The sequence below is a fragment of the Rhinolophus sinicus genome, chromosome 3 (assembly GCF_057876585.1).
Source record: "Rhinolophus sinicus isolate RSI-liver-muscle chromosome 3, RSI-T2T, whole genome shotgun sequence".
In the NCBI taxonomy this organism is placed as follows: Eukaryota; Metazoa; Chordata; class Mammalia; order Chiroptera; family Rhinolophidae; genus Rhinolophus; species Rhinolophus sinicus.
This window is the reverse complement of record NC_142503.1, coordinates 165,535,015-165,556,407: the sequence shown is the minus strand read 5'-3', so window position 1 is coordinate 165,556,407 and position 21,393 is coordinate 165,535,015. Positions and strand designations below refer to the sequence as shown.

Sequence of the window (21,393 nt, the reverse complement as noted above, 5' to 3'; positions counted from 1 at the left end):
AGGAATAAATTGCTATGGAACAAGGACAAAAAAATGTTGGTTTAGTATGTTCTCATTTGCATTGATGTCTGATATATGAGATGATTAACTGAATACTTTTAGGAAAATCAAGTTCGTGTTGCTATTTTCTAATTTACTCTGTTAGAACACAAAATAGAGAGATAACAATTGTGTATCACTTCTTCCAAATAACTCTTGGATGGGAGGCAGCAAGTGGGGAACAGAATAGATTGCTTGGTTTTTTTCTTAGTAAAACAACTCAATCATAAAATGCACACAGCTGTATCTAAAAAAAAAATGCAAACACAACTTAACCATACTTTATTTGACTGCATCTTATTTAGACAGCTTGCACATTTCAAAGCCCATTAAATCTCTCTCTCCAAAAGGATACGGGACAATAGAAGAAAATTATGCAGCAATATCCAGTCATCAAACAGCAGTCCAATATTTTGAGATACACGTGATATTTTATAGATACTCAACTCATATCTGACGTCAATATAATTTATGGTTATGTTTTTACAAACCTGAAAGCCCTGTAACATTATAGCACTCATTTTAGGGATGTCATGGTGCACTGAAAAATAACTGTGATGCACTACCAATTTGTTTTTATCTATGCTCCCAGAAAATGACGAACTTCATGATTTTTAGACACCATAATAAATATACACACCCAGTCTTATACATGTCCGCCAATACCATAACACAGGGCAAGGTAAAGTTAAAACATGTGACAAACTCCTTTACACAGATTTGTCAAGCAAGTGGAGAGGGTAATTTGGGGAAGAGGCGGAAAACATGAAAACCAATTTTTAATATTTTTGTTTTTGTTTTTTATTTTGCTGGCTTCCACTTCAAGAACTACTGTCTGGTTTCTGATCTGTGAACTCTAGAGCAGTTTCATTTTAACATAAGGGAAATCAGCCCACATCAAAAATGGTAGTATACCCGTTAGCTTCGTACTAACATATATAGCTTCATGGTAGCATGTATAAAATGTTCAGCAGTATAAACTGCCAAACCAGTGTCAGTGGATAGTACAGTCAGTCTTAAAGAGGCAGCACCCCTTTAAAAGAAAGTTGCACCTATTTTGCTCAGTTTTAGCCAAGTGAACTCTATCAATTTTAAATGGAATTGTTGGACGATTATGTAAGAAAAATGAAAGCCTAATATCAAAAAGTAAATTAATGTTTGATGCTCCTTCAACTGGAATAGAGACTTAGTTCTGGTGCTGGGTTATTGTGCTAGAGGTTAAAATTTTAGTCTACTTAAGTAAATAATTTTTGCATACCCAATTAAAGACATATAGTAGATACTGACATTCAACATATACCTGGATGAACAATATGGCAACCATCTAACTTTTTAGTCAGATGGTTATGGTTATATTTACAAACACCCAGTCAGTTCAGCAAAACACGGTCAATTCTGGAAGAAAAGGTCAATAGTGATGGTTTCATTGACAACCTGCCAAAAACATAAATGGTGGAACTGAAAATCCAGCATGTATCAGAACTGTCCCCATTAGTCAGTCAAGCAAATGTATGTTCAACAATCATTACCTATGAACCAGCAAGTCAAATGTAAAGTGGTGAGATAAAATCTGGTAACCTAAGTACTGAACTGTTTTACTTTAGTTCCCTCCATATTAAAAATAACAGAAGCATCACAATGATTGGCATTCCTCTAAATGCTAGAGCCCAAATAAAGTTGGACAAAAAACATGCTCAAAACGGTCAGCTGGAAAGCTGAGTATTGTGTGGTCATTTTTAATATAGCCAGAATACTGCCCATTAAACTTTCAAGAGCAATACAAAATGGAAAGAAAACGTTTTCTTTAAAAATAAGGAACTATAAATGATCCCACCAGCAGGAAGATTTTATTTTCATCAAATCTGTGTATCTTTATTTTAAAAGTACTTGTTAACCATGTTCACTTTCAAGACATTACACTGAGCAAAGAGCAGCTTTCCTTTAAAAAAAAAAATAATAATAATGACAACAAACTTTCCTGAAAGGGGGCTTTTACCAACTGTTAATGGAGGTAGGGTTTTTAAAAGTACAGTAATTATAGCCATAAAATAAAATTCAAACCAAATCCTAGAGCAGAAGTAAAGCATATCCAAATTAAAGAAAAACAACATAGATTCCTATAAAACATTTTCACAGAAAATGAATCTTTTTTTTTCATGGGTACCTAGGTTTTCCAGTTAAATAAATTATCCATCACAGGTTTCCTGACTCAACTGAAAGCAAGTAACTTTAAAATTTATTACATTGCACAGATTGGCCAAAACGCGATGTGACTAATGAACATGGTGATGGCTATTAAGAAAACCCATTAAGAACTCATTCCAAAAAAATTTCCATTTCTCCCTTTTGTTTTTCTAGGAACTAAAGCAAAGCTCCCCCCAAAAAATTTGCTCAAATAAGTGGAAAGAAAATCAGTTTAAAATTTAAAATGGATACAATGCACCTTGAAATTTATTTCCAAGACCAAGAACCAAAAGTGAAACATTTTAAGAAATGAAACTAATGAGAATCCAAATCAAGTGGGGGAAAAAATTCCAACATTATTAAAGCTGTTCTTCACAGCTTAGCAATAATTTTGATTAAATAAAATCATACCAATTTACATTAATTATGCTTTTCCCCAAATTCCCTCACTCTCAAAAAAAAAAGTGCATCCAAAAACCTAGCAATTCCTGGCTCCATCAACTTTTCTCATCCCTTCTGAGCCATTTCTCAAAGATTTTCCAAGTAGATTCAACTTCTTACTGTAAGGAAAGAAGGGATTTCTAAAGTAAACCACTCTGTCATTCACCTGGAAAAAGCATCCAAATTATAAAAATCTGAAATAATTTATTATCAAATTTAGAATTTAAATAAAAACAAAAGTTTGCTTGCAAAGGCCTTAAAGAAAAGGAAAAGGTAGCATGCATTAAAAAACTAGAGATGAAGACAAATATACTTATCTACACAGGCACTGGCAGACGCAATTTCATTGTTACCTTTACTCATTGTAAGACACAACCAACCCTACATTTTTTTCATTCACTAATCACTGAGGTACCAATATTCAAGAATGGAAGATTTAATATTGAAAAAAATAAAACCTAAAATTGAAGCTTTCCCCACCCCCTTCAGAAAACTATGGCAGGTTTCATGTGAAATGTTAGTATACTTAGAGATTTTTACAATCTACATTGGCTTTTTTAAGGAACAAAAATCATGTTCCACTTACTGGTTCTGTGGTAAAACGATCACTGTGTAAATAACATTGTCAGCAGACTTTGCAAACAAACAAACAAATCTTGGCTATGAACTGGCACATCTTGTTGGTACCAAAAGAACTCTTTAAGTTTAAAACAATCTCTTTTAATTCAGAACAAATGCGCCATGCCAAAGTGCAACAAATATTGTGCGACACTCAATGAGACACTGACAGATAAGAACTGCATGAAAATTACTAAATCCACCTGCAAAGCAATTCTGTACAAATTGCATTGCATGCAAAGGTCGATTCTGCGTGGTTGGAAAGTTGTTCCTTGATGTCAGTTTCTCAACGCAGCCACAATTTAAGTCGCAGTGCATCAACTCCATTTAAATAGTATCTGAACAGCCTCTTATCTCGAACAAAACCAAGATTTTCATAAAGTTTCAAAGCAGACTTATTCGTTATTTCTGTTTCCAAAACAACCTTCAAAAAATAAGAGAAAACTAAGTTATAATTTTATATAATTGAAACTGATTTATATTTTCATAATTTGACAAATCACTTATAAACAATTAGGTCAAATATTTAAGAAAAACATACCATACTTAATTGTTTTAAAATTAATGATGAAATCATTCGTTATTAATGATGTACAGAAAAAAACAATAGTCATCAAAATTTTAATAGCAATGCTCTTTTGGGCCAAGGTGAGTGGGAACACTGGGGACATTTCTATTGATTTTTGTGATGTTTGGAATTTTTAGTAATGAGAATATATGTTTTATACTAAAACAAAGATGTTATTTCCCTGTGAAGTAGTGCGACATAAAGATGACGAAAAGAAAAAAAAAATCAACAATCAACCGTTTAAGAAAATAAACCAGTATTTTAAAGTATTCATATCAACCTCCAACTCCTTTATTTTCATTAATTTGTCATCATTTACCCACTACCACACTTGTCTAGAGTCTATCAGAGTCTGCAAACTACAACCCTTGGGTCAAATGTGCCCACTGTCTGTTTTTGTAAATAAAGTTTTATTGGCACATAGCCATACCCATTTGTTTACATGATGTCTACAGCTGCTTTCTCAGTTTACAAGGACCGAGTTGAGCAGCTGCACCAGAGACATATGGTCCACAAAGCCTAAAATATTTACTACTATCTGGCCTCTTGCAGAGAAAGTTTGCTGAATCTACACCAAAGATACCCAAATTTTAGTGTACCTGGAGGGTTTGTTAAAATAGACTGCTGAGCCCCACATCCAGAGTTTCTGAGTAGGTTTAGGGTGGAGCCTAAGAATCTGCATTTTAAACAAATTACCAGATGATGCTGATGCTGCTGGTCAGGGACTCCATTCTAAGAACCACCATCTAGACACTATGGATATCATCAACACTTTGAACAGAGAAACACAAAGTGATAACTTTTATCTGGGTGTTTTTTAATATTACTGAACAATGAATAACCGATACTTCTGAATGTGATTTTCTTTCATTTATTGTACTTTCCTCTTTCAAACATCCTTTATCCCATTCTCCCAATTTTTATATACATAGCTCTACTTGCATTTCTATTGATTCTCAACCTGCCTCATTGAGAATTATCAACACAGTGAGCTACAGTTACTTTCAGGGTGTTATAACCATCAAATGTTTTTCGAGTGGAATAAAAAGAGCAAAATACAAATATACGTAACAAAGGCCCAAGTGAAGCCTTTGAGTCTCTTTCTGTTCTATCTCAAACTATCAAAAAAATCTGACAAGAATCCAAGCAAAAGATATAAACAGAGAAAAAGACTCATCATATCCAAAAATGAACTCATGATCAACTCCTCCACAATTCCGTGTATCAGTAACAAGATCTCCATCACACCAATGCTTCGAACCTGAAACCTAGGCGTCATCTTGGAACCTCTTTGCTCTCCAACCTTCCCCATACGTCTAAACACCAAGTATTTCAACTTTCTCTCTTAAATCTCTCAACCTGATCCTCTTCTTTCTGTCACCATTGATATCACTCTAGTCCAAGCTGCTATCAACTTTCACTGTAAGTACAAGACCCTCCTAACTCTATGTCTCCCATTCTCTGTAAGAAGTATGATGTTCTTGTTAATTCCCTGCTTAAAACCATGTGACTCCCTTCTGTCCTCAAGATAAAGTCCACAAGTTAAAGATAATCAAGAGACCTAAAAAGCCCATCCAGATTTGGCTTCCACCTACCCTGCCAACTTTTGCTTTATGTCTCCTGCTTTGCTCTCCACAATCAACACTAAACTTTCAGTTTCAGGAACTCAGAGAGATCTTTTCTTAGACTGTTCACATAAGCTGTTTCCTCTGTCTGGAAGAATGCTGTCCCTATCCTCGCTTTTGGCTTTAGTTTGTCACTTCCAGACTGAGTGGAGTATTCCTTTCCTTTTATACAATCCTACAGCACTTTGCACTGCTCCTTACTCAACCGCACTCTCATTTAACATTTGATGAGTATGTCATCTCTCCTAGCTGATGAGCCCAACAAGGGCAGTGATCACAGCTGTTTCTTCTGCACCTAACACTGCCTGACATACAGAAATCTCTTAAATATTTGTTAATTACATACATTCTCAGCACCTTTCATTACATACATTATATAAATATTAAACAAACAGTATTGCCAAGCTTTTAAATGACTGGAGTACTTAAAGAAAAAGTCCCCCCTTTTTTTTTTTTGCCATTTATTTATTTTTCCCTCTTCTTCTGCCTACCCCCCACCCCCAACTCCACTCAAGCCATTGTTTCTCAGTCTAGTTGTGTAGGACACAGCTCCCTGGCCCATGCTGGTATCATGAGCCTTGCGCTTCCCCCATCTGAGGCAGTCCGTCAGTTGGCCGCTCACAGCGGCTAATGGCAGGTCGGCCGCTCACAGCAGCCCAGCTCCAGCGAGAGCTGTTGTTCACAATCTTAGCTGTAGAGGGTGCAGCTCACTGGCCCATGTGGGAATAGAACCGGTGACATCAGAGTTAGGAGCACGGCGCTCCAACTACCTGAGCTACCGGGCCAGGCCCCAAAAAGTACCCTCTTAAGGCAAATTACAAACTAAATCCAAACTTCTAATTAAAAGATCTATAAAACAATAATTAATAGTTCAGAATCAAGAGAAAAATGTTCCTAAGAAGGCCTTAAATAAAAGTTGTACAGCTAACATATACTGGTTTAAAAATAAAAGTCAACAATTTCTCTCTGCTCGTTTTTTATTAATATATGCCATCTTCCATTCTGGAACAAGTCGGGTCAGTACAAGTTTTCAGTTTTGAACAATTCTCTTGGGTAATTCCTAGAATTCTGTTTTAGGCCAGCACCTAATTACAGCTAAAATGTTAAATCAAAACCATTAATATGAGAAGCAATAAAGCTGCAACAATACAAAATTTGGAACTGATTTCACAGAAATAAAGAGTGACAGTTTTAAAAAAGGGCTAATATTTATTGAAAACATACTAAGTGCTATGTAAAGCATTTTACCTTCATTTGTCATTATGTTATTTTCACAATAAACCCATGAGATATTATCTCCAATTTACAAATGAATGAAACTCAAGGCCAGACTCCCAACCTGAACTAAAGCTTAATAGTATCCACTCTTCTCTACCTCCCTGATTGTTTTCCAAAGTAAAACAAAGCAGCAAATGGGAGCTGTAGTACAGCCTGTAACCTACTTAAGACGTGATGAAGGGGATCTAAGCCCATGTTCATTAATATTTGGCAATCTAAAATACTCACATCGGCAGCTAACTAGAACTATATAAATATACACACACCTGAGGTTTAGAATTACATAGAAAAAAAATTGCACAAAGGGCTAACCTTAGTGAAAATGAAAAGATTCTCTCGGCACACTGACATTTTCTAAACAGAGATCATGTATTATTTGACACAATAGAAATGCCAGAAAAAAGTAACTACTTTTGAATACTTAATCATTTATTTTACTCTTGTATTAAAAGAGAATCTGGGTTTATACTGGAAACGCACTATAAAACTATTATTTTAGTTCACATCAAGAGAGTATTAATTACATAGGAAGTCAAAGGATAATGAGGTTATTTTGGTCTTAAAGAAACTTGGCAAAGTTGAATTCTACCTAACAGAAAAAAAGATTATAGTGAAGTTCCACGGATTCTCTTAGCAACAAACCATTGTTAGAATAAGTCAAACCATTACAGTTTAGAAAGCCTTTTTTAATACTGGAGGCTGGGAGCTCTGGAGGGAGGGCAGGCTTGTTCACTGCTAGAACCTAAGCATTAGCTCACTGTCTGGCACCTCAGAGGCAACTTACAGATATTGCTGAATGAACACTTTTATTGCTCTTCATTACATCCCTTTAAGATCATAATTACCATCATAGTACATAGACAGAAAGACTGTAAAAAGTTAAATGACTTGCCTACAATCACACAACTACTATAGTAAGTAACAGATAAATCTGGCACCCAGGCTTCTCATACCCAGTTCTCTAATTAGGCTAAACTACTCAACCAAAATCCTTACAGCTTAAATAACTCCATTTTACTCTGTTCTTTGCCTATAGTGTTTCCCCCCAAAAAAGACCTAGCTGGACCACCAGCTCTAGTGCATCTTTTGGAGCAAAAATTAATATAAGACCCGTTCTTATATAGTATAATATAATATAATACTGGTTCTTATATTAATTTTTGCTCCAAAAGACGCATTAGAGCTGGTGGTCCAGCTAGGTCTTATTTTCGGGGAAACACAGTAGCAGTCTCAGTCTCATAGCAAAAATATGTTTCTAGTTAAATTAAAAATGTTAAACATAATTATTAAACACAAAACCTTAAAAGTCATTTTGTACATTGTCATAAGATGTATCTTATTTTGTTAACATGTAACAGGTTTTTTTTACAGGTTATTTAAATAAATGAGGCCACTGTTGGTGGAAATGTAAATTGGTACACCCATTATGGAAAACAGTATGGAGGTTCCTCAAAAAATTAAACTTAGAACTATCACATAATCCAGCAATCCCACTTGTGGGTATATACCAAAGGAACTGAAATCAGGATCTCAAAAAGATATCTGGGGGCAGCCAGTTAGCTCAGTTGGTTAGACTGCAGTGCTCTTAACAACCAGGGTGCCGGTTTGATCCCCACATGGGCCACTGTGAGCTCCGCCCTCTACAACTAGATTGAAACTACTTGACTTGGAGCTGATGGGTCCTGGAAAAACACACTTACAATAAATAAATAAAAAGTTAAAAAGAAAAAGATATCTCAACTCCCATGTTCGTTATAGCATTATCACAGTAGCTGATATATGGAAACAATTTAAATGTCCATCAACGAGTGAATAAAGAAAAAGTCACACAGACACACACACACGAATATTTTTTAGCCTTAAAAAAGAAATCCTGCCATTGTGTCAACATCATTGAACCTGGAGGACATGCTAAGTGAAATACATCAGACATAAAAAGACAAATACTGCAGCATCTCACTTACATGTGGAAACTAAAACGGTCAAACTCAAAGAAGCAAAGAGTAAATGATAGGTGCCAGGAGCTAAGGGGGAGGGGCAAATGGATTCCAGTAAGACATTTTGATTCCAGTGTAGTCTCATCATATGAGTTAGTACTGAGTATTAATATCATGGTAATCACGCCTTAAATCTAAAAATAACTTTTGAAATTAAAATTTCCAGACATGAGATTTCAAGGACATCTATAGCTTAAAAAGTAAAGCACTGTTCATCATGCTGATCAATCACCTGCCCCATTCAAATTTATTTCAAGAAAAGTACATAAAAGTAAATGTCCACCAGGTGGATTCATTATTTCAGGTACACAAATCCTATTTTAAAAATTACATTTTAGAAAACTCATTCATGCTACTTAGATGTGTTTTTGTTTACTATTTCCTCTAATGTAAAACACAAATCCAAAATGCTTGGTCTAGTATCTCGACAGCCAGAGCACATGGGGGTGCAATCAAATTCAAGCCAGATCAGCAATATGGGTAATGCGTTTCCTATTCATGAAGCAACGAGCCCATTTGTTTGTTATAACTTTGTTTTATTGATGCTATAACTTTTTAGCCAGCTCCTGTAAAAATGAAAAATATCTTTAGCTATGCTATTTTAACATGTCTAATTCTGATATAAAAAGTTAGGAAAGTCATAGTAAGGCAAAACAAAAATATGTATTAGACCAAGAGAGTATATCATCATTATTTGGGCAAAAACATGACCTACATTTCAATTCTGTGATTACTAACTTTGGTTTAATATACTCTGAACTTATCTTAAAATGACAAGTGGCAACCAAGAGCAATATAAACATGACTCAAGGTCACAAGTTCTGCAAACAGAATAGAAAGTAACAATTGACTGGATGGATGTACATAGAAAGACTTCATCAAGATTTCCAAATGTACCTCTGTTAACAGGTTCATAGATTTAAAAATCTCTTTTTCTAAGAATAAAAAAACAGCAGTACAACCTTAGAGAAAAAGTAATTTAAAACCCTTCTCAAATGTCTTTCTGATAATTTGTCAACATTTCTTAATACTTTAAAAGAAAGGAATATTAGCCTAACTTAATGAAAGCAAAATTACAGGTTGGTTGTATTGTAATTGGTCACTGTACTTTTAGTGAATCATAATTTCAAAGTTTTCCTCAGAACAATGGATTATGTAGAAGACTATTATTACATATAATTTTGTTTTTACCAAAAGGTATTTTAACAACTTGGTTAACCCTGCAGACACATTTGTTTTACCTTACTGTGTACAAGAATAAGTGATTGCTGGTCCCAGAAAGCTTATAAAAAGCTCAGAGAGAAAAACAAGATAACAACTGACTGTGTAAGTCAAAATTCATCAGTACTTTTAAAAAAAAGCGGTACAAATAGGATGCTGGAAAAAAAGAACTAAACATTCAACAAATTATTTATGAGCCATGTACTATATCACAAATGCAACACTAAGAATACAGCAGTAAACAGTAAAAGGCATCTCTGCTCTCCTTATGGCTAAGACAGACTGAACAAGTAAATTTAAGCAAAGGACAGTAGTCTTCCCTTATCTATGGGGGATGCATTCCAAGACTCCCTATGGATGCCTGAAACCACGGATAATACCAAACCTACATATACTATAGTTTTTCCTATACATATACCTATTATAAAGTTTAATTTATAAATTAGGCAATTCCACAGATAGGAGATTGTTTCTTACTTTAGAACTTAGCAACCTCAGCACATGATTTTTTTCCCCTTTCCTTATTAAGTCGAGAACTTTTACTGTTTCATTTAAAGGAAGCACTTTATGGCTTCTTAATGGCATATCAAAACTGCTAGCATCACTACTCTTGTGCTTTGGGACCATTACTAAGAAAATAAGGGCTACTTGAACACAAGCACTGTAATACTGCAACAGTCAATCTGATAACCAAGACAGTTACTAAGTGACTAAAGGTCAGGTACCATACAGCATGGATATGCTGGACAAAGGAATGATTCAGATGGAGCAGGACGGCGCAAGATTTCATCATGCTATTCAGAACGGCTCACAATTTAAAACTTATGAAGTGTTTGTTTCCGGAATTTCCCATTTAATATTTTCAGACCACAGTTGACCGCAGGTAACTGAAACTGTAACGTGAAACTGGATAAGAGGGGACTACTGTATTACAAAAAGGGAAGTCCAGAAGGTGCAACAGATTCTGTCCCAGAAGGATTAAGGCAAACTTAAAGGAATTGTTGATATTTGAATTGGGTATTAAACACGGAGAAGTATTTTAATAAGCAGAGGAATACCAAGGAGCTACTGGGTCTAGCAAATACATCAATGAAAAAGTAGTTACACTGGAGTGGAGGGAGAAGAAAGCAAACAAATGGGATGAAATGGCAATATAAAGAAGTAGAACCAACAAACACACTACCACCAAAAATTAGAAGGGAAAAGGGGACAGAAGAGTTTGTTGTTTCTTTCGTTTAAAACTCAATGAAAGGGAGAGTAAAAGCCTTATAAAAACTAAACAAGAGTTCTATCATTTCATACAGCAAATCCTTTATCTCAACAATGTGGGACTCAGGTAGTGTTTTTAAACCATGGAAAAGTTCTCTAACACAGAGGCAGAGCTATTCATACTGCAAACACCATCTATTGAAAACCATACAACTGGAATAAGTTCATGGAACTATTCTCCATTTCAGTCTAAGTAATACTCATTGTTATAAAAGTAAGAAAAATGAGTAAATTAAAGTTTTAGACCCACAATGAAAAAACTACTTCTACCATAAAATGTATCACTAATTTAGGATTTAACCTCGAGACTGAAATCTCCATGTCATTCCTTGAACTTTCAAAAAACAAAAACAAAAAAACAACAGTACTATTTAAACATTTGATCAGTTAAGGTAAAGCACACAGCCTGTGTGCACACAGCCTATAGTGACGAGGATAACTCAGAAAAGGCTTAACTATAAGGAACATAATAGTCCCTGCTCATAGCATCCCTGTTTGCTGGAAACCATTCTACTCAGTGGCAGTAGAGGATCAAAACATGGTCTTATCATCCCAAAGATTTCTCCAAACTGTTCTGCTACTTTTGTGAAGCCTAACTTTCTTCCTCATGTGCTGACTAAGCTAGTATGGCTATGGTCCAAACGTAGAGACACACTCATGAATGTATGCAGTCCAATTCTCTTCTGCAAATTTTAGTTACCAGTCATGTAAATTATCAGAGTCACTGCACCTTTTACTTTTTGATATTAAAAGCTGTGAGCCATGTGTAAATTATCCTCCACCATGTGTAAATTATCTTATTTGGAGTAAAATTAAACATCCTTAAATCCCAGCACTTCTCTGTACCGCCCAATATGTCTGTAGGCCTTCTCATACAACCACCACTTGGTGTGATCTGTCAGAATACAAATTAATGCGAGCAAGCATAAAAATACTCTGCAGTACATCTCTGTATTCTGACATGGAAACGTGTTCATGAGATACTATTAAATGGAAAAAGTAATTATTGCAAAATAGTAATTATAATTTCATTTGTATAAAAAATGTATTACACATTTTCAGAAAGGTATGCTTAGAAAATGGGAGGATGCACATTGAAAGCTTAATAGTAGCTGTAAGAGGAAAGGATGAAGAGTTGAAGAGCACGAGGATAGTGAAAGGGATTTTGTACCCAAAAATACATACACATATACACACACAGGTTAATGATTCTGTAGGTTTTGTACAATAAAAACAAAACAAAACAAAACAAAAACACTAAAAATAACCAAGACAAGTTACTAATTAAGGTTAGTATGACAAAAAAATTACCTAATTTCAAGTATTTTGAGAACTCTCTAAAGCATATTTGCTCTCCAATTATAAAGACAATTGTCACTTGTATTACTCAGTTACTATACAGAAAAATACAACTTTGTTCCTTCTTAGTCACCATTGTCATATTAAAGATATCTACACTTTCCTAGTTTATACTTATTTACTTCCACATTATACAATAGTAAATCTTAACATTCCCAGCCATCACCATTATTTATTGTTCAATGATGTATAAAACAATATACATGCATAAAGCCTGGACTGTAGGATACAAAAAATTATACCTGCCATCAGGCCTTACAAACAAGCTGAACAGAGATGCTCTTAGTTTTATAAATAGTTCTACGTTTAAAAAAGTGGTTGTCTTTTTTCCCCTCCTCTCAGACTTATCGTTATTTAATGCTGACTTTTTCAAATGTGAAAAGTCCTTCAGATGGGCTAACAGTTCATAGTAGTTAAAAAAAAAAAGTGTTATTTAGAGAGAAACTAAGGCCAATATGCAAGTGAATTACAATAAGGTTTGTAGTAAGAGCTATCTTAAATTACTGTTAACAACTCCTATGAATACCAATTATTTATTGAAATGTCTAACGTTTCACCTTTATATTTTGACACAAAACAAATTTTAGCTCTCATTACCATCTTAAAATTTTTCTAGGTCAAAATTCATGTTTGTAAATGAAATATAATTTTCACTACAAGCTGTATTTGTATAATAATAGACTGCAAAGAATTCTGCAGTACAATTATTATGGAATATTTATAAAAATACCCAGTAGAATACTGCCCAGGATAAAAGGTCTTAACCATTTAGAAAGACTTACCTCATCACAATCTCCTTCAACCATGGCATATATAGCTTTCTTAACCAAGTTAGTACCTAGAACATAGATCTGAGTATTAATGAAGGAAAACTGTGATTAATTTCTCAAATATATCTAAATTATATCATAATAGGTATAGGAATGTCAAATGCTGAGTTCTATCTCCACTGCAGATACACAGATTACCTCAAATTGAGAAAAATTTTAAATTTAAACTGAGAGGCCAATAGAACCTACACAATATAAATTTCCTCTTCAAAGACCTATCTCCTGATATATTCCTTTTTCTCAGGTGTAATTATTTGCTCCAAGCAGGAGTTTGTGCTCTTTTGTTTGAAGGAAAGAGAAAAGAAAAAGGCAACGTGGTATGGATAGAACAACCCAGGAACTCAAGCTGGCCAGAGCTTACTGAGTAACCCTTGAACCAATCTTGCCAAAGATCACACCAGAACTGCTGTGACCCAGAATGGGCTCAAGGCACTGGGTTGGTTCCTACAAACCTTATAGTGAGCCTGGGCACACTGAAGTCTGGCACGCCCAAATGATGTCAGTGGTGTGTCTGTAAATGTCTAGCAAAATGTATCCTAGTTTAGAGTCAGGTATATTTGCTGTATTAAAGGTAAAACGATTGCCAAATGAGATTTTAAGAAAGAAATCCAAATTTGGTAAGAAATCTCTTAATGTTTAAACCATTCACATGAGCAAGCACGCATTACATGGGACAAACAAAATTTCTGAGGGCTAGGATGCAACCCTCAAGCCACCGGTTTCTGCCCTCTGAACTAGCGAGACAATTGTGTACCATTTGCCATGAGTCCTTATTAGCTCTTTCTAATGCATCAAAGACTCAAACTTGGCTTATATAACAAGCCTGATTCACTGAAAATTTTAGTACTAAACTATAACACTGTAAGAAAAGCTGGTTAAGCCTAATGTATTAAGTAAACTTATTCATAATGATTTCTCATGACATCTAAGATTGTGTGAAACAGTCTTAAATTGGACAATAATACTAATAGTTAAAAATAAAAACTACAAGGGACAAAACTGTTAATAATATTGATACAGGCAGCAAATCTTTCATGAATACTTCCTTAGCTTCAATACATCGCAGAACTTGACACGCTCAGACAAGTGCTCGTCTACCCGACCCTCCATCTTGAGCAAAGAGCCAGTAGATCCTACATACTAGGACAGTGGCTCTTAACCAGGCTTACATCAGTCACCTGGGGAAGCTTCAACCCTACTTCTAACAGGACAAACAAGATTCTCAAGGGGAGGGGCCTAAACCACCCAGCTGACTCTAATGACCATTATAAAGATTAACTGAAAATGCCAGGAAAGGTAGACCGAAGAAAGAGACTGAGTTTGGGAACAGTAAGAATTCGTTCTCTTGGTTCTCCTTGAATTGCTAGTATAATGTTTGATGACTAGTACTAAAAAATGGTAACAATTTCTCCACAATTTTGCCTTGATTGAGGTCCACTTAACCCAAGTATAGATAGCTCCTTGAGGGCTGTGATCGAGGACCCTAATAATGATATTAAAAACTGCACTAGGTAGTATAATGTAAAGCATTTTGAATATGATCAAAAAAATGTTTTAAGGTACACACTGATTGCCTGTGACTTATTAGAAAGATAATCTCTCAAACAATCAAAACATTAATTTAAAAATTCATTTGAAGAACATTTTGGAAATATTTTGAAATAAAAACTTTATTTTTTTCTCGTACCTTAATGCTCATTTCTACATATCTACATTTAAGTCTTTTGCTTCAAAAAAGAAAAAAGAAAATACTTATGCATTCTTTTAGAGACATAATATTTTCTTACCAATGCCACTTCTCCTGTATTTGGAATCCACGGCTAACATGGCTATATAACCTCTGCGGAACATCTTTTTGTGCATATCCAACTTGCAAACGATGGCACCTACACACTCCTCCCCTACCATGGCCTTAAAAATAAACAAACAGTTATGAAGAACACATTGCCATCAGGTACTGCACAATCACTCACCCAGAGAAACAGTAACCAACCATTGGTCAGCATTTTCGAGGGAGGAAGAGATCATGAGAATTCTAGCTAGAAAGCAGATGTTTCAGAAATCTAAATCCCAGCGCTCCTTCAAATGTTCTAGTTTTGAAATCTTTCAACATTCTTTAGGACATGAATCTCTTATGCTTATTATCACAGCACAAGAGACAAAGCCAGATTCCCACAAGGTAAACTTTCAAGTACTTTGTAAGAGGTTTATTATTATAATTATTTGCAATAAAGACCTACATGTTTCAGATTTAAGAATGGGGGAATACGAGAATAAAGCTTTAGTAAAAAATATGAATAAAGAAAGAATATGAATAAAGCTTTAGTAAAAAACAAATATGACATATTTATACTTGAACAGCAAGAGTTAGATTTTGATCAGAAAAAAATGTAAAAGTTTTTCAGAAAAATGATTGTTTCTACGGTACTCCTTACCCAAGGGGTTTTTGTTATGGACGTACTACAAAGATTAGATATACACTATGGTCTCATTTTCAGAACACTCCAGACAATGTGTCATTGTCATAAAGCTCATAGAATATCTATAACTCAAAATCAGAGCTTCTGTGATTTTACGGAGCTTTCCATTTTAAAATGTAGTTTTCCAGAGTGTTAAAGGATACCTGCTAAATAAATGCCACCATCGAAATATTTCTCAAAAATTCCATCACTCATAAAAAGTCCTGGTAATACTGTATTCTGGTAAATATAAATAGGGCAATAGTTCCAACTGTTTAATAATGTGTCAGCCAGAAATACCTGCTTGCTGTAAAAAGCCCTAATTAAAAAAATATGGAAACTGCAAATTATCGCTTAATAAAATTTCCAGAAGAAACTATTTCAACTTTCCTTTAAACCAGGAATAGTTTTAAAAACAAGCAAAGCCCAATTTATACTTAATACCTATTATAACTCAAATTTGTTGTGAGATTTTTTTTTAGTCCGCCATTCTATAAATTAATTACAAAGCCTTATTTAAAACTGTGGAGAAATCTTTTAGGCAAGATAATTCTAATCCATTTCATTCAAACCTAAACTAGGTCAGGTCAGAAAAATCCTTTTGTAGGTATATTAAATTCAACAATCCACACTAATTCATTTCTGTTTCATCACAAAATAAAAAACTAGATTGGGCCAATATACCTCTAAAATTGTTATTTCCATTTTCATTCATGATAAATCAATCTGGTTCTTTCAAAATTCTTTTGAAAACTAACATTTCTTTCAGTATTAACACCTGAAATAGACACAAAAGTTGCTTAGTTGAACAACTCGGACAGCATTTTCTTATTTGAAAATAACTCACTTCAAATATATACGTGTGTGCGTGTGTGTGTGTGTGTGCACGCATCAGACAAAATGGTACACTAAAAAAACTTTGGCCTGACATCATAAGGTCCAGAAAATGGAAATATATATAAATCTATGATACAAAACTGCAGGACAGCTACACTTCACAGTTAATGGTCCATACAAAAGAGGAAAAAATTAAAACCACTAGATACAACTGGACAATACTTTTAAATTAGATAGGAATTTCCAACAGATATTCTTTGTCCTTTGACGAATAAGCAATTATGTTAGTTCCCTCTTAGACTAGATTGATTTCTTCCTAATTAAGAATCTGTAGAAGCAAGAATCAAGTTGTACACATCACTTAAAAATAAAAGCCCAATATATGATACATTATTATTAAGATGTTGGCAGAGATGAAGGCCAATGCTGTATTTTTGTCCTGATAAATTTGCTGATGAATATACACTTACAAGAATCACTAAACCGTTGTCAACTTTTCCAAATAAAAGCTTCTGCACGTGCATTTGGAACTCATGGTATTACATGTGTTCTTTTTTCAACAATGGGAACTGAAAAATTCCTGGCAAGATTAAGACTTAACACTACAAAGCTAAAGGCTTGCCAATCTACGGAACTTGAAGAATATAAATTATATGAACTAGAGATTCCCAAATTCCAGAACACTACAAATAGGGAAAAAAATGTTTCCAGAGGAAGCCAGAAAATTAAATTTAGAATAAACGGAAGTACTATACGTCACTGGTAAGTTTAAAGAGGTGCCAACAACTGAAAATACCATGAACTCAAAAGAGGTAGCGATAATTAGTTAAATACAGAGTAACTGACAGTACCTCCCATTTGTATAGTACTCTACTTTCACATCTGTTACAATTACTAGAAAGAATCATAAGAAACTATCTTTTTTGTTGGTCAAATATGGTCAAGTGTTGGCAATTTTCTAAGGTTCAACCTCATACATTCCATTTGAAGCATTACAGGTTACTCATGGAAACCAGGAACATTTTGGAAGTTTCTAATCTCTTGAGATTGATGTTTGTAAGAACAACTGTCCGTTGGTGACACAATGATCTTTGTGGAATGGTCAATGGTGTGTCATTTTTCAGGTTCTTGTTTCGATGAGAGACCAGACTACCTGAGTACTAGCTTTGCCACTAAATATGTAGATTTAAACATTTAAGTCACTCTGGTCCTTAATTTTTTCATTAAAAAAAATAAAGTTGAGCTAGATTACCTCTAGCATCCTTTACAGTTCTAAAATGATACGATTTAAAATAAACATACACACTTATATTTGTTTTAAATTAGTTCTTATGGGAAATTCAAATTTTTTATATGCCAATAAAAAGGCCCCAGTTCTACCTGGCCTTTAATTGTTTAGCTATTGTTTTATGTTCAATAACACTAGATTCATACTTATACTAGTAAATCTTACAGGTCAATCACTTGTGCATATCTCCATTTCTAGATATTCAGAATTTATTGTTAAACTGACTGTTAAGCTAAGGGTTAAAGTACAAATTAGCTGATGAATTGGGAGGACTCTGTGTAAAATCAAAATTAAAGTTTACCAATATTAAGTTTATTAGATTCTAAAATGGCAGAGTTGAGAGAGGCCTAGGTAATAAAAAAAAAAAGTTGACTAAGTATCATATATACACAACTATTATCTGAAGTTAACAGAAATACATATACTATTTCAATTTAAAATGTGACTCAATTGTATGCTTCTGTGGGTTAACTTAAAATTAAATCTACAATTTTTTAGCAATTACAGTGGCATACGAAATGACATTTATAATGCCAAAAAATCATTTTCCCATAGTCACTGACATTGACATATCTAAGAAGTTCTATTTTGAAACATGGTTAGAATCCTATTAAGAGCAGTTTTCTAGAATATACAATAGTTGCCATAATTTAAACAAACATACTAAACTGAGCAAAGTGAACACAGAAAACAGCATAACTACCATTATCTACAATACTAAGGTTATATTTTCAGATTACCACTAAGCTATACAATCAAAAAGATGGATTTCTCAAGAATTGTCAAAATGTCTTGCAGGGAATTACCAAGTGCAAGTAAATCGATGCTAAAACAACAAATAATGGTAGTGGCTTTTGCCTTCACATATCATAAATACTCAACAGCGCCATGTTGCCTTTCTTCAGTAAAATTCAATAGAAACAACATGCTTGTAAGTACATTATACAAAGTATATACCTGCAGTTAGTATTTAAGCGAAAGGTTTCAAATGGACTGAAATAGATCAATACAACTGGGAAGAAACTTGGTATTGCAAGTACTACCTAAGTTTAAAAAAATTGTTCAGCTTATTTGGTAGCCAAATTTTTTTTGCTTACATATAAGTAAAAATTTTTTGTTAATTATACTTCACACAAGCCAGTGTTACTACTACTGTAGTATTTAGGCATATCTATGACCAGTTTCTTTTAAAAAATTAGATTAGTAACAATTTCACACTTAGTTTCCTACATTTCACAAAAGGGTATTTTGTTCAAATTTCAGGAATCTTTCAGCCACCAGAAGTGTTAATATCGCCTTCTGCAATCAAGCACCAGAAAGCAGCCGGGCTACAACTGTTAACCATCCTGTTGAAGTAAAAGGAAACAATCTCCATAATTACAGAATATGCTTGTAAGATTTAATTCCCCAATGTGGCCACAGCAAGTTTACTGACAATCATGTTCACCAAAACATGTGTATGCCTACACTCTTCCCTGATTATGGCTGTAACTGAGATTAATAAGGTCTGCATCCGAACTGAACTATGTTCAGATTAAATTATTGCAAAGTGCTTTGAGGATGAGGGAGGGTAATTAAAGATGGTTAAACATTATGAGCTAATGTAAACAGGATACAAGACCCCCAACATGCAACGTACAGGCTTGTTGAATATACATCACTATGAAGTTAACCCGGATCATGAAGTCTTACCTTCAAAAGTTGCACTAAATAACTAGGAGCGTGTACACGCACTTTATACCAGGTAACGTATTATGAAATGCAGAAGGATACCAGTGCCATGCTCAGCCCTCACACTCCCTGCCCTGCATGGACTGGATCTCTCTGCTGGGTTCACCCTCTTTTCATTCCATCCACTTACCAAGAAGCACAGCTGTGGCCAGTTGTGGATAAAATATCTATAGGTATAAATGGAGTAGGGTTCAGACAGATCTTTGGTGATCAGTCTCATGATATCGGGCATTTGTAGCTCGGATTCATATCGGACATAACGTATCGTCCGATCCTCCCCAGGCTCAACCTCCCTGCCTGAGGGGCTCCTTAAACTGCAGCCGGCGGTCAGGGATGAAGACAGCAGCCGCACCTGCTCGGCTTCCTCCTCCTCCTGCTCGGTGCCCTCCGCCAGTCCATTGCGGGCCGCCGCCGGATCGCTCGCCGCCGCTGCCTCTGCGGGGCTGGGGAGCGCAGTTCTTGAATTATTGGGGAGGCAGTGAGAGGGGCTCTCACCCGAGAGTACCCCCGCTCCTTTTGTTGCAGTCGCTCTGGGACCCCCGTCGGGGGTGGCCGTGGAAGTGGCCGCCTCCGCCGCGCTCAAAACCTTGCTCTTGAGGGAGGCGGCCGCCCGGAGGTGCCGCAGTTCGGGGCTGATCAATCCGTTGAGTTGCTGCTGCTCCTGCGGCGGCTGAGGGCACCGGAGACACGGATGCCCCTTGGCCGCCGCTGTCGCCTCGCCGCCCGCGGGCCTCCTGCCGCCGCCTCCGCCTTCGTGCTCCTCGTCGTCCTCCTCGTCCTCGCTGCAGCAGGCGAGGGCGGCCCCCGCCGGGAAGGGACAGCGGGGCTCGGCCGCCGCCGAGGCCGGAGGTGCTGGTGGTGGGAGGAGGCTGCTAGGCCCAGGCGGTACCTCCGCCATCCTAGAGGCGACACAGACCGAGAGGGGAGGCCATAAGACCCTGCCGACGAGCGCGGAGCAAAGGGGGCTGCGGGCGGGGGGCGGCGGAGGTGGGGGTAACAAAGGCAGAAACCGTCCCTCACGGAGGTGCCCCCCCAATTCCGCGGCTCCCCCCTCACGCTCTTCAGCGCCGCCCAGCTGCTTAGCCGGCCACCGTCCCCGTCCGCCCGGGCCCATCCGCCAGGCCTGTCACCGCTGCCCCTCCCCGTCCCTTCCACGCGGCTCACCCCGCACAGGTCCCCGCCGCCACTGCCGCCACTCTTCCACCTCAGCCGCCGCCGCCTCCTTGGCCGCCGCGGTCGCCTCACCGCCAAGGCTCACACTCAGCCGCCGTCGCCGTAAAGCGCCTCGGCTGTTACCCCGGGTAAAGTTTCCTGGGCCTGGCTTTACGACACTTCCCTGCCTGCCGGCTGCCGGGACCGAGGGAAAGGGGCGTGGAGGGAGGTGACCTGGGGAGGGGCGGGGACGAAGGTGTCTCCTGCGCGCTCCGAGGGAGGCGCTCCTGGGCGCGGCTGTGGGGCGGGCAACTTGCTGAGGGCTTTGCAGTCGGCGCCTCCCAGCCCGCGCGGCCCGGCGCTGCGGCTCCCGAGCCCGCGGAGTTTGTAACGCGGGGCCGGGGAGGAGTGGGCCCGACGTGCTCGCCCTGCTCCAAGCCCGGCGCCCCCACGGAGCTGACGCGAAGCCCGCAGCTTCGGGCCTGCCGGCCAGGCCA

General features: G+C 36.9%; 1 protein-coding gene across 1 annotated transcript; it reads right to left on the bottom strand.

The window, feature by feature from the left end:
* Nucleotides 1-298: 298 nt before the first annotated feature.
* Nucleotides 299-21,060, bottom strand: NAA30 (N-alpha-acetyltransferase 30, NatC catalytic subunit). The gene is made up of 5 exons (XM_019725789.3): nt 20,909-21,060; nt 19,875-20,643; nt 15,217-15,340; nt 13,382-13,437; nt 299-3,706 (listed from the first exon to the last, which is right to left on the bottom strand). The coding sequence occupies exons 2-5, from the start codon at nt 20,640-20,642 to the stop codon at nt 3,569-3,571; spliced, it is 1,086 nt and encodes a 361-aa protein (XP_019581348.1). The 5' UTR covers nt 20,643; nt 20,909-21,060; the 3' UTR covers nt 299-3,568.
* Nucleotides 21,061-21,393: the final 333 nt, after the last annotated feature.

What these genes read in the sequence shown, in the direction of transcription:
- NAA30 (XM_019725789.3), bottom strand. Translation starts at nt 20,642, where the DNA reads ATGGCGGAGGTACCGCCTGGGCCTAGCAGCCTCCTCCCACCACCAGCA. An exon ending in GGCCACAGCTGTGCTTCTTG is followed by an intron (nt 15,341 to 19,874) that starts GTAAGTGGATGG and finishes TTTATTTTTAAG; the next exon opens with GCCATGGTAGGGGAGGAGTG. An exon ending in ATACAGGAGAAGTGGCATTG is followed by an intron (nt 13,438 to 15,216) that starts GTAAGAAAATAT and finishes TCTATGTTCTAG; the next exon opens with GTACTAACTTGGTTAAGAAA.